This window comes from Limulus polyphemus, unplaced genomic scaffold (assembly GCF_000517525.1).
Source record: "Limulus polyphemus unplaced genomic scaffold, Limulus_polyphemus-2.1.2 Scaffold2517, whole genome shotgun sequence".
Taxonomy (NCBI): domain Eukaryota; kingdom Metazoa; phylum Arthropoda; class Merostomata; order Xiphosura; family Limulidae; genus Limulus; species Limulus polyphemus.
Window position 1 is genome coordinate 88906 of NW_013668127.1, and position 19768 is coordinate 108673.

General features: G+C 33.3%; 1 protein-coding gene across 2 annotated transcripts in view; it reads left to right on the forward strand.

Moving 5' to 3' along the window:
* Positions 1-1539: 1539 nt before the first annotated feature.
* Positions 1540-19768, forward strand: part of LOC106467179 (serine/threonine-protein phosphatase 6 regulatory ankyrin repeat subunit A-like) — a 59522-nt gene continuing 41293 nt past the window's right edge. For both annotated transcript variants that reach the window (XM_022395304.1, XM_022395305.1), the window contains exons 1-5: positions 1540-1679; positions 12893-13126; positions 13510-13710; positions 14778-14930; positions 17198-17401. In XM_022395304.1, coding sequence (XP_022251012.1) covers positions 1653-1679; positions 12893-13126; positions 13510-13710; positions 14778-14930; positions 17198-17401 — 819 coding nt within the window. In that variant the 5' untranslated portion in view covers positions 1540-1652. The remainder of the gene's footprint in view (positions 1680-12892; positions 13127-13509; positions 13711-14777; positions 14931-17197; positions 17402-19768) is intronic.

Here is a 19768-nt window from a genome sequence, read left to right on the forward strand (position 1 = left end):
GTTATAGGAAAGGATGGTTGATATTCACCATCAAGCGCGTTCAAACTTGAAAACGTCTGCTGATTCGATGAAGTTAACTTATGATAAGAGATCTAGTGAAGTCTGCTTTGAACCAGGAGCCAAGGTGTGGTTGTATAATCCCAGGAAGACCAAAGGGAAGTCTCCTAAGTTGTCTTCTCCATGGGAAGGCCCACATGACATAGTGGATCGTCTCTCAGACGTGACTTTCCGAATAAAATGTGGTCGGCGAGGTACAACAATAGTGGTGCATGCCAACAGGCTTTGGCGTTATCACGGTCCAGGACATTTCAGTTGGGACGAAGTGAACAAAGGAACAAATGACGCTGCTGAAGACGTGCCACCTGAAGAAGCCACCGTCAAAGAAGAAACTCTACTCAGTTTTGAGAAGGGAAACGATGAAGCTCTTGATGAAGTTACTACCACTGATATGACTGTTACGGATGATAGGACATTTACTGATGAAGCAGATGAACCCCATATGAAGCAGAAGCCAACGAGATGGAGATCAGTACGGAAGAAGATACGTCCCGTAAAATTAAGAGACTTTGTTAAATTGTAATTTTGTGATTGTAATTCTGTACATTTAATTAAGTTATTGTTAATTGTTATTGGTTTATTATATGTGGTTATTGTTCGGGACGAACAATATTAAGGAGGAGGGCGGTGTTGCGTCAGCGAGGTCACGTGACTAGTGTCACGCCCCCTGGTTTCTGGAAATATCTTGTACCTTCGTGAATTGTCGGGAGATTACTAGATATAGGGTAGTCTGGTATATATAAGAGGGTGACAACGTGACGGAACATTATTGTGTGTGTAGGTAGTGAGTAATTGAACTGTAGTCACAGGGTATTGTTGAAGTTAACGTTCGTTCGTTATAGTGTTTGTTTTAGCGCGAATGTTGAAATAAGTGTATCGGTTAAGTTATATTCAGAAAGAATAAACCAGTTTTATTAAGTAAGGACTTGTGTCGCTAAAGTTTCGTCGGAACGAAGTCACGGAAAAATCAATTAACAAACGGAGACGTAACAATACGTTCACTATATGGGGCATCGAGAACAATTAGTTAATCTAATGAATTAAAAATCACTTAACATTTAAGAGAAGTATTTGTAACACAAGAAGCCTAAAATCATGTCTCCCGGTGGAACATCGGTAAATCTGTAGATTTACAACGCTAAAATCAGGAGTTCGACTCCCCTCGATGGACACAGCAGATAGCCCAAAGTGGCTATGCTATGAAAAACACACACACCTAAAAATATAAACAATGTTTTAGCGTAAAGCCACACAGTAGGCTATCTCCGATCTGCTACCAAGGGGGAACCAGACCCTGGATTTTAGCGTTGTAAGTCCGTAAACTTACCGCTGACCCACTGGGAGACATAAATAATTCAAATTTAATTCTATCCCAAAATAACCATCTTAGATGTTTACATTATCGTTTTCATGACAGTAGGTTCCTGTTTTTTTTTGCCCTCTGGTGACATTCATGAAAGTACATGTAGCCTAGTTATCGTGTGAGCCGTGCGACCGGGAAACAAGAACCGGTCATGAGGAAGTTAGAGGTTATTTGACACTTATGGTGAAATTTAAGACTGATTATATTATTTAAAAAATTTATCAAAGGCATTATGGTAATATCTCAGTTAATTGATGAGGTAAGTTGTTAAAAATTAGGTGTTACATTTTCCACGAAAGAATCTGAGTTAGGCTTAGCATCTAGAAGTGGTACAGCTATCGGAATCTTTTAGCTTCATACGGGTAATGCAAATAGTAGGTGTTGGATGAAGTGACGGACGAGTAGTTTTAGTTGTCTAGGCCTGTAGCTAGGCCTAAATAAATGAGGACTTAACGTTCGCAATAAAGCGTTGTGTTATGTCTGCTGTCTGAGCTATTATTATTATTGTATTTTTAGTTAAATAGTATAGCTATTACTACACTTCAGCTGATAAACCATCTTATATTACTAATACTATTACATTAGTATGACACTACTAGTACTAGTACTCCAAGTGCAACGTACGACCCACACCAGTTTTGGCAGTTTGACTCGGTCTGAGTTACGAAAAGTATCTTTTACGTTCAGACCTAATACAGTATTAACTAAATATTATGTGATAGTAATATATATATATATATATATATATAGTAGTAATTGGAGGATATCGAGAATGATTCAAAATCAAATTTACGTTCAGATTGATAATTGAAGTTGTATAGGTTTTAGTTTACAAACTTCATTTGACATTTAACTTAAATCTTGTTCCTGTATAATTATTTATTTTGTCAGAAGAGTAATAATTTGACTGTTATTTCAAAAATATTCGTTAACACATTCATTTATAGTTTGATACTTTCCTTATTCTAGTAATACTAGCACATCAATCATAGAAACTTAATACATTATATTTTAAAATATGTAAAGTAGGTACCATTCATCAAAACTTCCCCACTTGTGGTAGGATATTTTAAATACTAGGTGAGAAAACAATTTTCTACTAACTCTAAATATTGTTCACTATTATTTGAAGAAAACATGCTTGCCAAGTCAGAAAGTGGTTTCTTCTTTTGGCAGTAACAGCATCATTTCCTTGTATATATATTCCTAGTACCAGTAACATGTTTATAATCTTTATTTAACCAACTCCTAGTAATGCTAGTTACATTAACATACTAATTGCAAGTGTCTACTTTTAACTTGATGATCCTCAGTATGGTTTTTGAAATGTTGTTTGTTATTGTTGTACATGTTTGTAAACATGCAACTTAATTCTGTCTTGAAAATTTACATGGGTGAATGAGAGATTTGGGAAAACACTTGTAAAGCCTTGAAAAATTGGGAAAAATATGCATTTCGTTCGTAAATAAATTCTAATGTTGTTTTTGACTGTATATACTGCATGTAACTTACAGTAAACTGAAACTAGTATTTAGTTTTTATATAGTGTCTGCATATATCTGTATGTATACAATGTTGTAAAAATTTATCTCATAAATGGAGGCAGCAATTCAATAAACCCTACTGAATGTAGACTACAACTTCCCCAATTTTATTAAAAGTTGATTATTAAAGAGATGAGTTAAAGAATTGGTGGAAAACACTAAATCTAATTATTGTTTGGACAGATATCATCTAGGAAACTGCTTTCTTAATAGAAAATGTTTGAAGGTCAAAACGTTGTGATAAGTTTTTAAACATATGAAATCTAAATCTTACTTTTATTTTTATGTGCTACATGATATGCAAATAATAAACCTTGAAGATTAATGAATATAAGGAATATATTTCTTAAACAAATATGACTGAGATAATGCTTTCATCACACAGCTTCATTATATATCACAAAAGTCTTATTATATCTGTGTTTAGTTGTGACATTTCTTGTTAAAGTGAAACATTAACTTGAACTTAAGCAGATCTGAAGTTACTTTTTCAGGCATTCTGGAACAAGGTGATTCAAAATATTGCCCAGAATGATTCTTTGTAAAAACAGAAGTGTACTTAGTAGACCCATGAAATTATAAAGTTCTTGTGAGAATTTTTTATTTAACACATTTTAAAATTATAACTAATAGTGAACATTCCCCTGCAAAGTGTGGGGCAGTGGAAAGTTTCTTATGCTATCATAAGAGACCATAAATTGAAGAACAGACTTGCTGCTAGTGGAGAGAAGTCATGTCTTCAAATGAATAGCACCTGTTTAGGTGTTTATGCTTCACTCCCATCTTGAGTAACTGTTTTGAATCGTCTAAAGAAATCATTTTCAAGTGTAACAGTTGACACATACATGTAATGCAATATATTTTTTACCTTTCCTTTATTAACATGAAACCGTATGGGAAAAATCTTCATACAAAACAATTTGACATCAATTGTTCATTACATAATGTAATTTTGAAGAAATCATTTTCAAGTGTAACAGTGGTGACACATACGTGTAATGCAATATATTTTTTCATTTCCTTTAGTAACATAAAACTGTATGGGAAAAGTCTTCATTGACACAAGAGGATTTGATCATTACATAACATAATTTTCGTAGTTCACTTTACACTGTTACTGTTATTCCCAAACTCATCCGATAAATGTATTTGTGGTATAAAAAAAATTGGAAATATATTCATTTATATGAAGAAAGAAACATCATTACCGAGCTGAATAATAAAGTTATGAAATATAATAATTAATCACTGTTTATTATCTTCCTGTCAAAAAAGGAACTAAAATATGCCTCAATTTATCTGTCTATCATTCTGCCATAAGTAGCCTTCATACATCAATGGGATTTATTGGAGGAACAAAAAGGAATTCTGCAAAAGAACTGTGGCTAAGAAAGCTTAATTTGGCTCCAATTTTGAATAACTGGGAATAAAGTATGCAGGAGATAGGACTAACGTGGTTGATACCCATCAAATGTGTGAGACTTGGTATGTCTGGAATCTCTAATCTCACATGTAGTCCTTCATTGTGCCCTCTTGAGATCGCAAGAATATTTTTACACAAAGTTTAGGAAGTTTATTTCTTGAGATTAGTACAATTTCATGAAAAAATTGTCAAAAAGGTAAAAAAAAATCTTGGAAAATCCTTTTTTTTGAAACTCGTACATGTATCAAACATTGTCTTAGTTTTATTTTTTGGTTGGTGCCTTTGAGGACTTACCCATGATTTCAACTAGTTGAATAGCTTGTAATTTATAATATATGCTGCCATCTTTGGATTTGAGGGAGTTTCAAAACCAATAATGGGTAATATTATCAAGTTATCTGTTATTTTGAGCCATTCAGTGCAGAATAAATAACACAGGGCTGCGGTGGTTTTATTGTCTTGAAATTTTTACATGTGCTACAGTAATTCATGTACGCTGAATCCAAAAGTGATATTAATTTTTCTCCATCATGCACAAATTTTTCACAAAACATCATATCTACTTTTACATAGAAGAATAATTTTCATTGAAATTGGGTCACAATTTGTTATGGATAAAATGTTGACAACCATTGGTTATAGATTTCTATAGACCAATTGCGATATGAGAGTCTTAATGATCATTCTCGATAACTTACAAGAAGCACACCACTAGTGTATAAACAGTTAACAGGCTGCATGACGTGTCATTTCTGAATAGTATTTATTTGTGCATACACTTCAACATTATTTTTTCTTTTCAAAATTATGTATTCATTGTTATGGCAATAAAAGGTTCTGTAAATAACCCAAGCATATTCTGTTATACTTGTGGTAAATTTGATCTAAGTAAGTTTTTTTTCTTCCCAATTTGTAAAAAAGTCTCACTTGATAGAAAAAAATGAATATTTTCAAAATTTGCATAGCTGAATTATGGAAAATGTATTATTAAAATGAAAACAACTTTTATGAAGTTTAAATTTGCAGGCCTGTGTAATTAAACATTGCTTTTCTGGTTCCTAGTTTAATTTAAAAAAACACTTATTTTCATAGTAATTGGATTTCAAATGTGGTGTACATAATTGTGAAATTGCTGGCCAGTCCAGCTTAAAATTTCCACCACTATTTTAACCAGTTATATGTAAAATTAAGTAGTCCAAAAGTCAGAAAAGCAGGCCATTTAACAGGTGGTAGATAAAAGTAAATTAGAGAAAAAAAGTTAAATTATAGTAATAAATATCAGACTTGCATGTACATACAAAACTACCTTAACCATAATTCATAATACCTGTTCTGTTGTATTTTGGATCTTATTTGAAATACTAGACAAGCATGTAAAGTGTGACAATAATGATAATTAGTGACATGAACTTCTTGATTTTTAATATTGGATAAGTGATTATTATTATAGAATAGAATACACTATTTTCTTCACCCATTTGCAGAGAGTGAATAGAATTAGTGGTAGTTTTATTTGCTGTACTATTGTATTGACCAAGTGATGTATAATATAGATTATATTCTTACCATGGAAGTGGAAGAGTTCTGGATTTTCTTTTAATAGCCCCTTTGATATTGATTCATGTAAACAGTGAGGGGACCTCCCAAGTAAGATTTTGCCTCTACAGTTTACCTTTTCTGATATCTGAACATTCAGTTGTGTGGTGACGTGTGAAGGGAAGGAGAAGATCCTGTTGGTTTAGTGGTGCCTGGATCACTGCAATACACCACTTTGGCCATGAATGACTGTAGATGAGAGGCCCTGGATTGACAGTCTCGGAGTCACTCAGCGGGTCATTTATGGCTAGGATCAACAAAATACCAATGTCCTCAGTGGGTGTTGTGGACGTTGTATTATATCTAGTATATTTATGTTCATATATAATGCCCATGAAATTATGGAATTGTTGTGTTGTCCTCAATGTATTGAGATTTTGATAGTACAGTTAGAAAAAAAAAAATGAACAGCCATAAATAAAAGGCTTAAGGCATTCAGTCATTGACTCTTAATGTTCCTGTATCTCATTTTCTGATTTTTCATTCTCTATCAGAAATTTCTCTTTCCAAGCTGTTTCTATTTTTCAATCAAAATAACTTAAATGGAGCTTTCTGGCTCTAAAGTTAGTCATGACAGTAAACATCCCTTGAAATTGATGGCCATTGAGGATCTACCTATTGAGGTTACCTTTCCCACAAAGTACTTGAAATTCCTCAAGCCACAGATCTCACTGATATCTCTAATCAAAGAGTATCAGCTTTGTAAGCCTCAAAATGAGCATATCAGCTCAGATACTCTACTCTTTCATGTTGAGATTTATCTGAGCTGATATGCTCATTTTGAGGCTTACATCTTTACACACACTTGCCAGTGTCAAGGCAGGTTATCTGAACTGCAAAGTAAAGCATGTATTTCGAACCCCCTTAGAAGTTTCTTTGTCAATGATATGGACACTCCAAAACATCCTAATGAAGCTCTTTTAACCTGAGCTTATTGTGGTGGCAATGACTATGATACCTACGAGTGGCAGTTAAAATCACATTATTTTAACTGTTCATTCTTGTGTTCTTACCCATAAGTGGATTGAAGAAAATGATGCACAAGGAATAAAAATCTTAAGTAACATGTTTTCAGCTCTTCCCAAAGAGTTGTGCTTTCTGTTCCTCTGCCATAGTGCTAAGTACAAACAGATATATCTGCTCCACCTACGGTCTTTTTTTTTCCAACTATTTGAAAGCTGTCTTGCCCTCCATGGACAAACAAAGAATCATTAACTTCTTCTGTCTCTTTTCTTATCAATGACAACAGTGAGTGATTGGGACCCATTCAATCAACACTGATACATAGGACTATTATATTATATTTTCCTCAGTTACATAAATCCTGTCCATCTAATAGGAACCTGACTCTTTGATCCAGTTCTAGGTGCAAGGAGGTTGTTAGACCTCTTACTAATGAAACAAAAAAAGTGGTTGAAAATCCAAACAAAAAAACTCTCCACATAGATATCATCAACAGTTTAGATGAAAATAGGCATGCTGATACTGTGGAACTTTCAAGGTTTTATTAATAATTTAGATTCTATCAAGGCTATGATCAATTCTTATAATCATGTGTATCTTTCTCCTTAAAATAGATTTTTTGAAAATTACCTATACTGTTATGATTATGTTGTGTTTGTTATACAGAAATGAAAGGGTCTGTGACAGGTGGGGTCATTGAGGTGTAGTATCGCTGGTTGACCAACATACTCTCTCCATGACTGTACCACATACTACACCTTTTAAGGCTGTTGCCATCTCTGTCACCATTGGTCATACCATGATTTCTTTATCTGTCATCTGTTGAAGTAGTCAATCAAGCAGACTTTTATAACCTTACTGAGCAGTTGCCATCTCAATCATCCTGGGAGGCTTAAATTAACACAATTCACACAAAGGTGATAGATATATTGATGGGAGGGTTGATTATAGAACATTTACTGTGGGATCATAACCTTTTTCTCTTCAATATTGGAGAATCTACCTTTCCATGTCCATAAGCATTTAATTCCAAAGATCTGTCCATTTGTTGTCTTCTCTCCATCTTTCTTTTTCTTGGGAGGTAGTTGATGATTCATGAGACAGTGATTATTTTTCCATTATTCAGAGGGAGATTGTTTACAGTAGATACCATCCAAACAATATGCCACAGTGGAAGCTGGAGGAGCTGTCCTTAACCATTCTCTTGGAGCTTGAGCATGTTGCTGTTATCTTAGCATCTGCTAATGACTGTAGATCCAATAGTTGATCATATACTTAAGGCAACTGCACTTAACATCCTATAAACATTGACAAATTTTCCAGGATGTCTTCTCCTTGGTGGACACCTGAATGCTAAAAGGCAGCACCGTGTATTCAGAAATGAACCAGGATATCTTTCACAGTTATCCAACTTTTACCAGTCATGTAGCTTTTCTGAAAACCATTACCCATGACCAGTAGAGAAGCTGGAAGGAAACTTGGTTTAATTCACCACCAGTTTAAAGGTTATATGGGACAAGATTCAAAAAGCTGAATATAAGTCTTTAACCCATCCCCATTTAAATCTTGCAACCAAAAGCCCATGAAGTTACTTATTTATAGGGTTTTGGAGAGTGCATCTCCTACCACTAGAGGACCTACAGACATTCTCCACATTCTTGTCAGTGTGATTGTTTATTTACGACTGTGATGAGAAATTCACTCTGATGAGTTTGAAAGATGCCCTACATTGGTACATCAGTTGAACATGATATGTACATTATGAGTTGCTGCACCATTTGTATCCTCCCTTTTGGTCTTTTTCTAGTTCTTTTTAACCAGGTCTGACAGAAGGAGTTTCATTATTTATGGCATTGGGCTGTTGTCATACATTTTTCTAAGCCTGTGAAGTATTCCAAGTTTTCTTCTAATTATAGAACTATTAGTTTGACTAGCTGTATATGTAAAGTTCTGGAGTGAATAATTAATGTTTATCTTGGTTTCTTCCATCATACAACCTCCTTTCCATCACCCCAGTGTGATTTTCTTAGATCCGTCACGGACCACCTGATATGGCTAGAAACATCAACCACAGAAGCCCTCCTCAAGAGGGAGCATTGCTCTTTGTTTTGTTTTTTTAACTTGAGATGGCTTGATACCACATGGAGGTTTAGTATAAAAAGTGATCTTCATTTTTATAAGTTAGTTGGCCATTTTTATTATTAGCCTTTTAGGATAGAGGTCATTCGTGGACCTTTTGGGATTAACATTATCCCAGTCCTTTGCAAAAAACTCAAGAGTATTTCAAGGTTTTGTCTTGAATGCCACATGTTGTTGCATTAACCCTATCAGGAAAACATGGTAGCTCGCTGGAGTTGAGGGCATTATTGCATATTAAATTTCCCAATTTAAGTAGAACTAGTAATTCAAAATATTTCAACAATTTTTTTACTTGAAATTATCTAAGTATTGATATTTGGTAACTATGCAAAATTTTTTAGGGCAATTTGCAAAGAAAAATTGAAAGAAATGTTTGAAATTAGATCTCTGCATGGCTCCAAGAGATGTCTCATGTAAACAATGCCCTTATAAGTTTTTTAAGAATTTTTCTGCTGATCCCAATGTAAAGGTTTCTATTTACTCAGACACTGGCATCCCTTAGTAATAGACATATCCATGTTTTTATTTGTCTCAATGACTCTTAAGAACCCTGTGTTGAGAGGCTTTTATGATGCCATAGGAAGTGATGCCAAAGTAAAGAAGGTGGGGTAAGCAGTAAAGAGTTTATGGTTTCTGAGAAAGTGAGTATCAAAAGCTCTCATAGTGGAGAACGAAGGATTCTAATAAGTTTACAAAACATAGGAACAAGTCATAAACCTGGGAGTTTTCTTATTCTTTCTTTTGGTAATCTTTGCATTCATGATCATCTTTTTGTGTTACAGTGTTAGGTCTTTTTTTATAAATTACAGAAATATTCTTATATGAGAAGACATCATGCATGGTTATTTGGGGTTAATGAGTACAGTAAGCTAGGAGTTGACAGCAAACTATTCAGATGAGAGAAAGGCTTTTTTCTTTCATGTATGAATATATTTATTATTACTTGAACAACATATAAGTACAAGAATCCCTTAAGTCAATGAAATGAAACTGTTCACGATAAAATTTCCAGAAACTCACAACCTAAAATATTTTACAAATACTAAGCCAAATTATAATTTTCCTCGAGCACAAACTAGATATTATATAGAAAGCATGTACCAAATTTCATGCAATTAAGTTAAGCATTGTAAGTATGGAAAAAACAACAAGGGTTACACAGTGTCACCCTGCAGGTCCTGAGAGGGTTAAGATAACTTGTATCAATAAAATACTTCTTACTACAGTTGAAAACAGCCTATATGCCAGTGACTTTCAGATTTATTATCAATCATTGACTATGAGGTTCAATGAATGGAAATTCCAGTTGCCTTCAATAAACTGTATGAGTGGACCACTGCAAACAGTTTTGAATTTTCATCATCTTAAATTGAGTTTTATTACACATACACGAAGCAGCTTAGAGTCAAGTGTATAAGAGTACTGAACATCTACAGTTTACAACCCTGGGGAGTGTATAGGTGTTGTGTGTTTAAGATCTATTATGCCTTTATTTTACCAAAGCTGGACTATGGATCTTTGGTCTTTACCTCAGCCAGAGACCTTGAATCTGCAAAAGGGTTTTCTTCACTTCTCCAGTCCATTGTTTGCACACACAGTCTTCTGAACCTCCCCTTCACCTCTGATATTTGCAACTTTCTTTGCAATATGATGCAAAGTTCTTGCTTTGGTAGGTTTTGCTTTCTTTGCAAATGAAGGTCTGTTATTTCAACCTTTGATCTAAATATTCAAGCACAGATGACCGAGATGAACCTGCCATTGGATGACACTGTTGAACCTGAAGTTTAGCCTACCCGTCTATTGCTTGTTACCTCCTCCCACCTCACTGTAGTCTTCTGTTGAATCATCAGAAATTAGATATCCCAGGCTTGAAGTATTGACTTCTCTATAACCCTGTGTGCACAGCATTAGTTAATTGGATTGACCCTATCATCTGTGAAGCGATGTATAGTAACGTTTACTATTAATCTGAATTTACTACATGTACTTTCACAAAATTTGGCAAACATTTAGTAAACAACTCTGTAGCACACAAAAAAATCAGAATTTTTACTATTTCTACTGAAATTTAAGAAGCCTTAAACTCAGTCGTTCTGAGTGAAAAATTATTTTTAGACTAAGAATAAAAATACTTCTTTCCATCTTATGGTTTTTATATCTCATTTGCATAACTTCTAGAACCTTCTAAATTAATGTCAGAAGTTTAAATTGGGAAAACGTTATACTCCAATTTTCTATACCCTAACACTTGTGAAATCATTAATGTAAAGCAAATAAATTTTCAAAGATATAAAATTTATTTTAAAATATTTTTTTTCTCTAGAATGACTGCAGATTGTAACACAGTTACAATTACTTATTGTAACAGCTTCATCTTCAAACCTTTTTACATCTGCTTTCATTTAATTTTATGGTTTTATTGTGAGAAGCAATGAATTTTTTCAGTGGAAAACTTAGGATAAATGAAGTATCAGGTTACATCACACTATTGGAAACTGTGCTTTCTGGGAGGAGGGGTTACAAGAAATATTTTAATTTTGTTTTCATACAATTTTTTGATAGTTTTTACATTTTAGTTATTTTTGTAAAAAAAACAGATGACAATACATAATAAGCAAAATTTAACACTTTGTCTAGAGGCCATTTTGCAGACTTTTTTGGTTGTCAAAAAATAATTAATATAGCTTTCAGATATTCATTTTAGAATTCAAAGAATATATCGAGCACTAGAATAGAATGTCTCAAAACTACTATAATTTATCCGAGTTTCTTATTTAGTTTTAAATAGGCTCTAATTAGACACTATAGATGCTGTGTAGTAGAAGTAATAAAATCTAAAAAGAACAATGTTTAGCACAGGTAATATGTGAGGTTTTCAACCATTAAACTCCCAAGTGACAACAACTTTTAATAATTGAGAAACTTAGGTCAATTTGACACTGGCAAATGAATGCAGAATTTCTTCATGACTGTTGAGTATTTTATTTTCTGTCTTTTAAAACAATAAAGATAGAGTGAACAGAGAAAAATTTACTGTATGTGCTTGTTCATTTTACCAAATACTTGTGTTTTTTTTATTAATAAAACTATTATTAAGGCTCTGGATGTGTGTAAACAAGCATAAGCTAAGTTTGTGTTAGGCATTACATTCATGTATGGTATGTAGCTACTTTTCAGTTCATTCATTATTTTGATAATATTAGCGTTAATGTTCGTTAACTAGTGGTTTTAAATTATTAATTTTTGTTAACTAGTGGTTTTGATGTTATTAGCATTAAGGTTTGTTAACTAGTGGTTTTGATGTTATTAGCATTAAGGTTTGTTAACTAGTGGTTTTGATGTTATTAGCATTAAGGTTTGTTAACTAGTGGTTTTGATGTTATTAGCATTAAGGTTTGTTAACTAGTGGTTTTGATGTTATTAGCATTAAGGTTTGTTAACTAGTGGTTTTGATGTTATTAGCATTAAGGTTTGTTAACTAGTGGTTTTGATATTATTAGCATTAATGTTTGTTAACTAGTGGTTTTGATATTAGCATTAATTTTTGTTAACTAGTGGTTTTGATGTTATTAGCATTAAGGTTTGTTAACTAGTGGTTTTGATATTAGCATTAATGTTCGTTAACTAGTGGTTTTGATATTATTAGCATTAATGTTCGTTAACTAGTGGTTTTAATATTATTAGTATTAATGTTCATTAACTAGTGGTTTTAATATTATTAGTATTAGTGTTCGTTAACTAGTGGTTTTGATATTATTAGCATTAATGTTTGTTAACTAGTGCAGTGTTTTTTGTTTGTTTTTTCAGCCCTTGCTTATACATGCTGTTTTCAAAAGAGATGCAGATGAAGTTCGTGAACTGATTTTACAAAGAGAAGATGTGAACTATCAAGATACGGAACGTCGAAGTGTACTACATGCTGCTGCCTTCTGTGGAGAAGCAGATATTGCTGAAATTCTAATTCAAAACGGAGCTCGAGTTAACACCAAAGATAATCGTTGGATAACCCCACTACATCGAGCGTGCTCCACAGGAAGTGAGGTATTTCAAATTTTTTATCTTTTTTTTGTGTTTTGCATAACAAACCAGATGTTAATGCTAAAAAGTATTGCAAGTGATTTTGGTGACTGTAGAATGGCTTGAACATAAGATTTAGTACAATATACATGTATGTTGATTGTGCTGTATTGACACGAATTTGAGTTTTAAGAGAGATGTGGAAAGCTTGCTACAGTAGATAACGAACTTTGGGGGGGGGTTATTACTTTTGTGTAGCTATAATTGTAGTTTCTGAGTGTGTCATTGTCTATGACTAAGTTTTTCTAAAATTAAAGATATGCTAGCAAACTAGAGATTAGGTTTTCTTTAAGAAATATTTTTCCCCCCAAAAATATCTTGTTTAAGTGAACTTTGGCACTTTTTAGGATACTGTGGAAACATTACTTCGACATGAAGCTGATGTTAATGCAAGAGACAAAAGCTGGCAGACCCCTCTCCATGTTGCAGCAGCCAACAATGCCATAGAATGTGCAAAATTTATCATTCCCCTTCAAAATAATTTAAATATTTCGGACCGAGCAGGACGCACAGGCTTACACCATGCTTCTTATAATGGTCATACAGAGGTATGTGTATGAAGTAAGGTGCAGATTTTTGTGTATTAATGAAATTATTGGTATATTTTCTGTGCAAAAAAAGTTTAAACTTTTGTTTTATGACATAATTAAGTCAGTAGGGAAGAACATTATAAGATATCATATGTACAAGTTAAGAGGTAACTAATGCTTTAGCATTACATGTAAACAGTTCTTATCTATTCTGACATCTTGACATTTGTTGAATTGTTCTGTCTTTGAAATATATTCTTCAACAATTGAATAGAGTTGTTCAAACATTTGTTTAACAACAAGTAAAAGCTTGGAATGGTCTATTCTTTCATTGTAAGCCAGACTAGTTTCGAAGAATTCCACTCCTCATTAGTGACCCTGGACACTACCACCAATGAATTATCAGACCAAACCAAGCCTACTACAAATTTAAAAGTTATAGCATGAAAACTATAGCAAGCACAAAATGATTACGAGCCTGTGCTGAAAGAGTTAACTTATATCCGTGTGTTATATCTCATCACTTAACTCACTCTTTCATTCATTTAAAAGGGAGGGGGACACAAGAAACCATATTTATTAAAAGGGAGATGCGGATGACAAGATTTTGGGAAATGCTACCTTAGTGTACTTCATTGAAAGTTTGCTCAGGCAACTGTGTTTTAGAAACAAGGGCTTCAGCCTCTAGGCCTTATGGGTAGTAAGTATACTTTAAGAAGAGACAAAAAAAGTACATGCTTGTTAAAAGAAAAAGGTAGTACAGTAATTTTCTGTAAATTTGTAGGGAGAAGCATACATAGTCATATTTATATTTTCAGCTTGTTAAATGAGGTTGTGTAGGATATATTTTCATGTACAACAATTTAATACTTAAAAAGTAATTTAATCCTAAATTACTTGATCACTTACTTTTTATATTATTTGCCTTTATATTTGACAATTTTCTTTTTGGCACAAAGTTTTAAGTAAATTTTCTATGTTAATTGTAACTCTATTTGAATAATTTTAAATCAAAAATATTTAAAAATTGGTATATTGTAAATTTTATAACATTTATTTAGTATAATTCACTGGTACTTATGCAGATGGTCGACCTTCTACTTAAGAATGGAGCTACATGTAACTCGTTTGACAAGAAAGACAGGCGAGCAATTCACTGGGCTGCATACATGGGACATACTGATGTTATTCAGTTACTGAAAGATTCTGGGGCAGAGCTGAATGTCAGGGATAAACAGGTATTCAAAGTATCAATTTTTCTTTATATGTACATTTTTGGTAATATTAACTAGTCCATTTTATTTCACAAATTTTTAAAGGACTCTTACAGTAATTTAATTTTGGAAAAATGGATGTATGTCCATCAGGGTTGCATTTAGCTGAGCCAATTTTTTCCTACAGTCAGATCAACGTACTTTTGTCAAGTGTATGGTCATTCAATCAGTTAAAAATTTATGTCCCTGAAGGTGCAGATACTGAAAATATGGTTTATAAGGAAGTAAATTGAGTGAAATGCCACAACTCTCTAAATTTTGTCAAATTTTAACAAGTTCTACTAGTGATATTACACTTGTTGAAAAATGCTTTTTATATGTAGAATGTTTTTGCCAAAGCTAGGTGGCCTAATTAATTTCCCACATTTGCTCAGTGGTAAGCTTAAGGGCACTTAATACTAAAACTTGAGGTTTGATCCCTGTGGTGGGCACATCTGAGATAGCCAACTGTGCATTCTTGTGATTAAGATAAGTAAGACTTAATTCACATCACAAATAAATTTTCAAAATTTCAGTTTAAGTCTTTACACATATAAATGAATCTCATCTTACTATTAAATTATATATAAATGTTTACTCATTATAGCTTCTGAGGGGTAGGATATTTTTATCTTTATGTAATTTATGATAATCATATTTCATTTCACTTTGATCGATTGTTATGTTTTATGTCTTACTCGCAGTCTGCACATTTAATATGTAATTATACTGTGAATAGTTGTTCATAGTGTTGGAAATATTTATGGAAATAGAGAACAAAGTTGGTATATAATGCAAATTACACATGATAGAATAATATATTTTATTTAAAAATGCAATTTGACCTAATGCAGCATTGTGTTGACATGGCACAATATGATTAGAAGTCAGGCAACCAATCTAAAAGTGTCAAACCAGCATAAGGCCTACATGAGTATAGGCATTGATACGATTTTAAAGTATGAATTTTGTGATGAAATTTAGGACTCCTGGTGAGAAAATTACACATAAAAATGTTACTCCTATTGACAGCTTGCAGCCCATCTTCACGTTTCACCCCGTGCTATGTGCAAGACTCTGAAGAGGGTTCATAAAATCAGTGCTGTTGACAATCAAAGTCGTTGAGGAAGAAAACCTAAACTATCCAAAGGTGATGTAAAGTTCCTTTGGAAATTCTCTGCATGATCCAGTAGAGATCTTGTGAATGACCTTGCTGGAAGAATAGTAAGATACATATTAGCCTAAAATGGTCTCAACGGGTAGGTAGCTACTCAAAAATCTTTGCTGAGAAGAGGCAACAAAACAAAAAGACTGAAATGGGCAATAGAAATGAAACAGTGGGGGTACTCAAATGTAGAAAAGGTGCTATTTACAGATGAGTTTGATCTGTTTATCAATAATCAACAGCAGTTTAAGGTGGACTGAAGAACAGTATAACAGTCATTGAACAACAGCTTCAGTTGGGGGGTGGACCAATAAAATTGTGGGGGCTGTATCTCTACCAATGGTGTTAGGGACTTGCATAAATTTGAAGGTACCCTGACTACTGATAGATACAGGTACAAGGTGGACTCTGATCCACTATGCCATTCCAGTCACACTAACAGACGTTGTACAACAGCTTCATTTGGAGGATGGACCGATAAAATTGTGGGGCTGTATCTCTACCAATGGTGTTAGGGACTTGCATAAAATTGAAGGTACCCTGACTGCTGATTGATACAGGTAGGAGGTGGGCTCTGATCCACCATGCCATTTCGTCACAAGTGCATCTCATTAAGCAGGGTTTCATCTTTCAACATGACAGTGATCCCAAGCATACAGCCAATGTATTGAAAAACCTGTTTGGGATATAAAGAAGCTTATAGAACACTCACAGAGATGTTGTATCCTTCACAAAATCCCAGTGTGAATATGTTGAAGTCATATGGATGTTACATGGGTGCTGAAAAGAGTTAAATGGCAACTTAACAACTTGGATGAGCAGTAGGAAGTGCTACAGGATATTTGGAACAGTATTCCATAGTCCTTGGTTCAACAACTGTATAGGAGCATGAAAATGCAATATCAAGCTTTTTTATAAAACAAAGGGACTCACATACCAAACTTTACATATTCTCTGTCATAATGCATTGTACTTTTGCTTGTGCATATTTGCTTAATATAATTTGCATTATATAACTACTCTGCCCTCTGTTTCCGATACTGTATATAATATAAAAGACTAAATGTGATGTTTTTCTTCATTGAAGTGGTACACTCCTCTTCATGCTGCAGCAGCAAATGGTCGTTTAGGTGGTGTTCAGCTTCTTCTGGAACTTGGAGCAGAGATTGATGCTGTGAATGCGTATGGTAATACTCCACTTCATATAGCTTGTCTTAACGGGCACGATGATGTTGCAGAAGAACTTGTATCACACGGGGCTTCCGTTCATGCTGTGAATCACATAGGACTGGTAAGGCATTATTTTACCAAAGTGTTTAACATGTTACTGTTAACCATTTCGTAATGAAGGATGGATTACTAGTTAACCCTATTGCCATGGGTATTCTTTACTGCTCATGACACAAATTTTTAGTGTCTTACATTCAAAATTTTATTAAACTACTTTTTGTTTATGTTATACCAATTTGAATAGCATAAAACCTTAGCTAATAATCTATATTTTAATAGCATAGAAGTTTTAAGTTCTTAATTCTACAAGGCAATATTTAAAAAATCCTGAATTTCCCTTAGTGTGACCCACATGACACATTTTCTCTTAGCATGTCAACTTCCATATTTTATCCACCACTCCTCAAAAAAAGTATGGAATTAAACATAAATTACTCTCTATAAAATCATCATTGCTCAGACAAACCATAATTTTTATAGTTTTCAATTTTGTTTGGTTATAGAGCTATCGAATAGAAAATCAGACCCCTCCTGCCAAGCCTACCTGTCACATCCTCTCTTTCAGAACTTGTTAATAGTTCTCTCTTAAGTTTAATTATATATTACCTATAACCAACAGAAAGTCAAGGTGTTCATCTATCATATGACTTATTGTATAACATTTTGTTCTGAATGGTTAAACGTCAATTCATTCAGAGTACCAATATTGTTCCCTTCAGAAAGTTAACGACTAGCTTGGATAAATTTGTAATGGCTCTTGTCACATTGTTAGAAAGCCAGTAAAATTTTGATAGGTAAGGGAATTTGTCTACTTTTTGCATGTTATTAGTCTATATTCTTTGGTGCATTATTTAAGTAAATAAAAATTAAGTGCATTACTGTCATTAGTGTAAAAAATTAGGATTAACCCTCTCCGACAATTGACAGCAAGAAAAAAGAAGATTGGTTAAGTATTTTATTTCTTGTTTTTCATGTTTATTCTTTATGTATAATTATAAAAGTAATTAAAATGTAAAAATAGGGATCCTTTTAGGTTAGTTAAGATTATATTAGGTAAAATAAATAATAATAGTATTACAATGAATATGTTTCATAAGGCACACATGAGAGCAACTTGTAGTAGCTCATGGGTAACGTAATTTGATAGCGTAACATAAGCTGCATGTTTCCCGAGTGATTTACAACTTATAATGGTGCTGATAGTGGTTAGACATGTATCAAAGGGCAATAAAATTTAATTATAAATAGATGAATACTGTTACGAACTTAGAGCTACTTAGGATAAACAAGTGTAGTTTCATGTCACAATTTAAAGTCATTTTAGAAAGAAAAAAGGATAATTTCGATTTATTTAAAATTTGTTTTGGGTGGTTACGAGGTTGGTCAAATTGACCGGTTCCATTTTGGGATAGGGTAGAGAAAATCACAGATAAACTATAAAGTTTTACTGAACAAAAAATCGTTTGAAATACATTTAGGAGGTTTTAGGGATTACACAAAGGAAATTTGAGATTTTTGAGATGAAGAAAAATATTTTTAATTTTAACATGAAAATCACTGCACATGGACAAATTCAAAACAAATACTCAATATATTCATGGACAAATCTTTATTTTATTTAATTAAAAATACTTCAATAAAAATAAGATTTTTTTTGTATGTGAAAGACTTTTAATATTAACTGAAAGACTGCCAAATTTTGTGAAGATATACACACTATATTGAAAGTTAGAACTATTAAATCTATAAAGACTTTAAACCAGGTACAAAGAGGTCACATGGTCGGTCAGATTGAATGAGCTAGTGTTGAGAGAGTTAAATGAAATTTTAAGTATGAGGTGACAAATAATTACTTATCATGAAACCTGTAGAGTACACATGATGTTGGAAGTGTTCACAATTAAGAATAATTTCCACATCAGGGTTAGCTAAATACCATGAAACCAAGGCAGTGAAATTATACTGTCAATTTTGTGATAGGGAATTGCTTGATATCCTGAGAAACAAGGATACATTTACAAGGAGTGCAAAGGGTGTGGTTGCACCCCCTGGCTTGATGTGACTCCTATCAAATAAATAGGGGTTTTGATTTTCTTAAATGGTGTTCACAACCACCTCACTACAGAAATTGGTCCGTCATCAATGCTGGTAAACACGATTAATAGGTATTGAAATCCTCCGAAGTTTAAGGAGAATGGGATAAGAGAATTTCTGTTACTTAAAGAAAGATTTCCTTCAATACAATACATAAAGCAGTCTTGTCATATACAAGACTGCGGTGAAAACAACCACACAGTCCTGTACATGAGACAAGACTGTTTTATGACATTTGTAGTGAAAACAACCACACAGTCCTGTACATGAGACAAGACTGTTTTATGACATTTGTAGTGAAAACAACTACACAGTCCTGTACATGACAAGACTG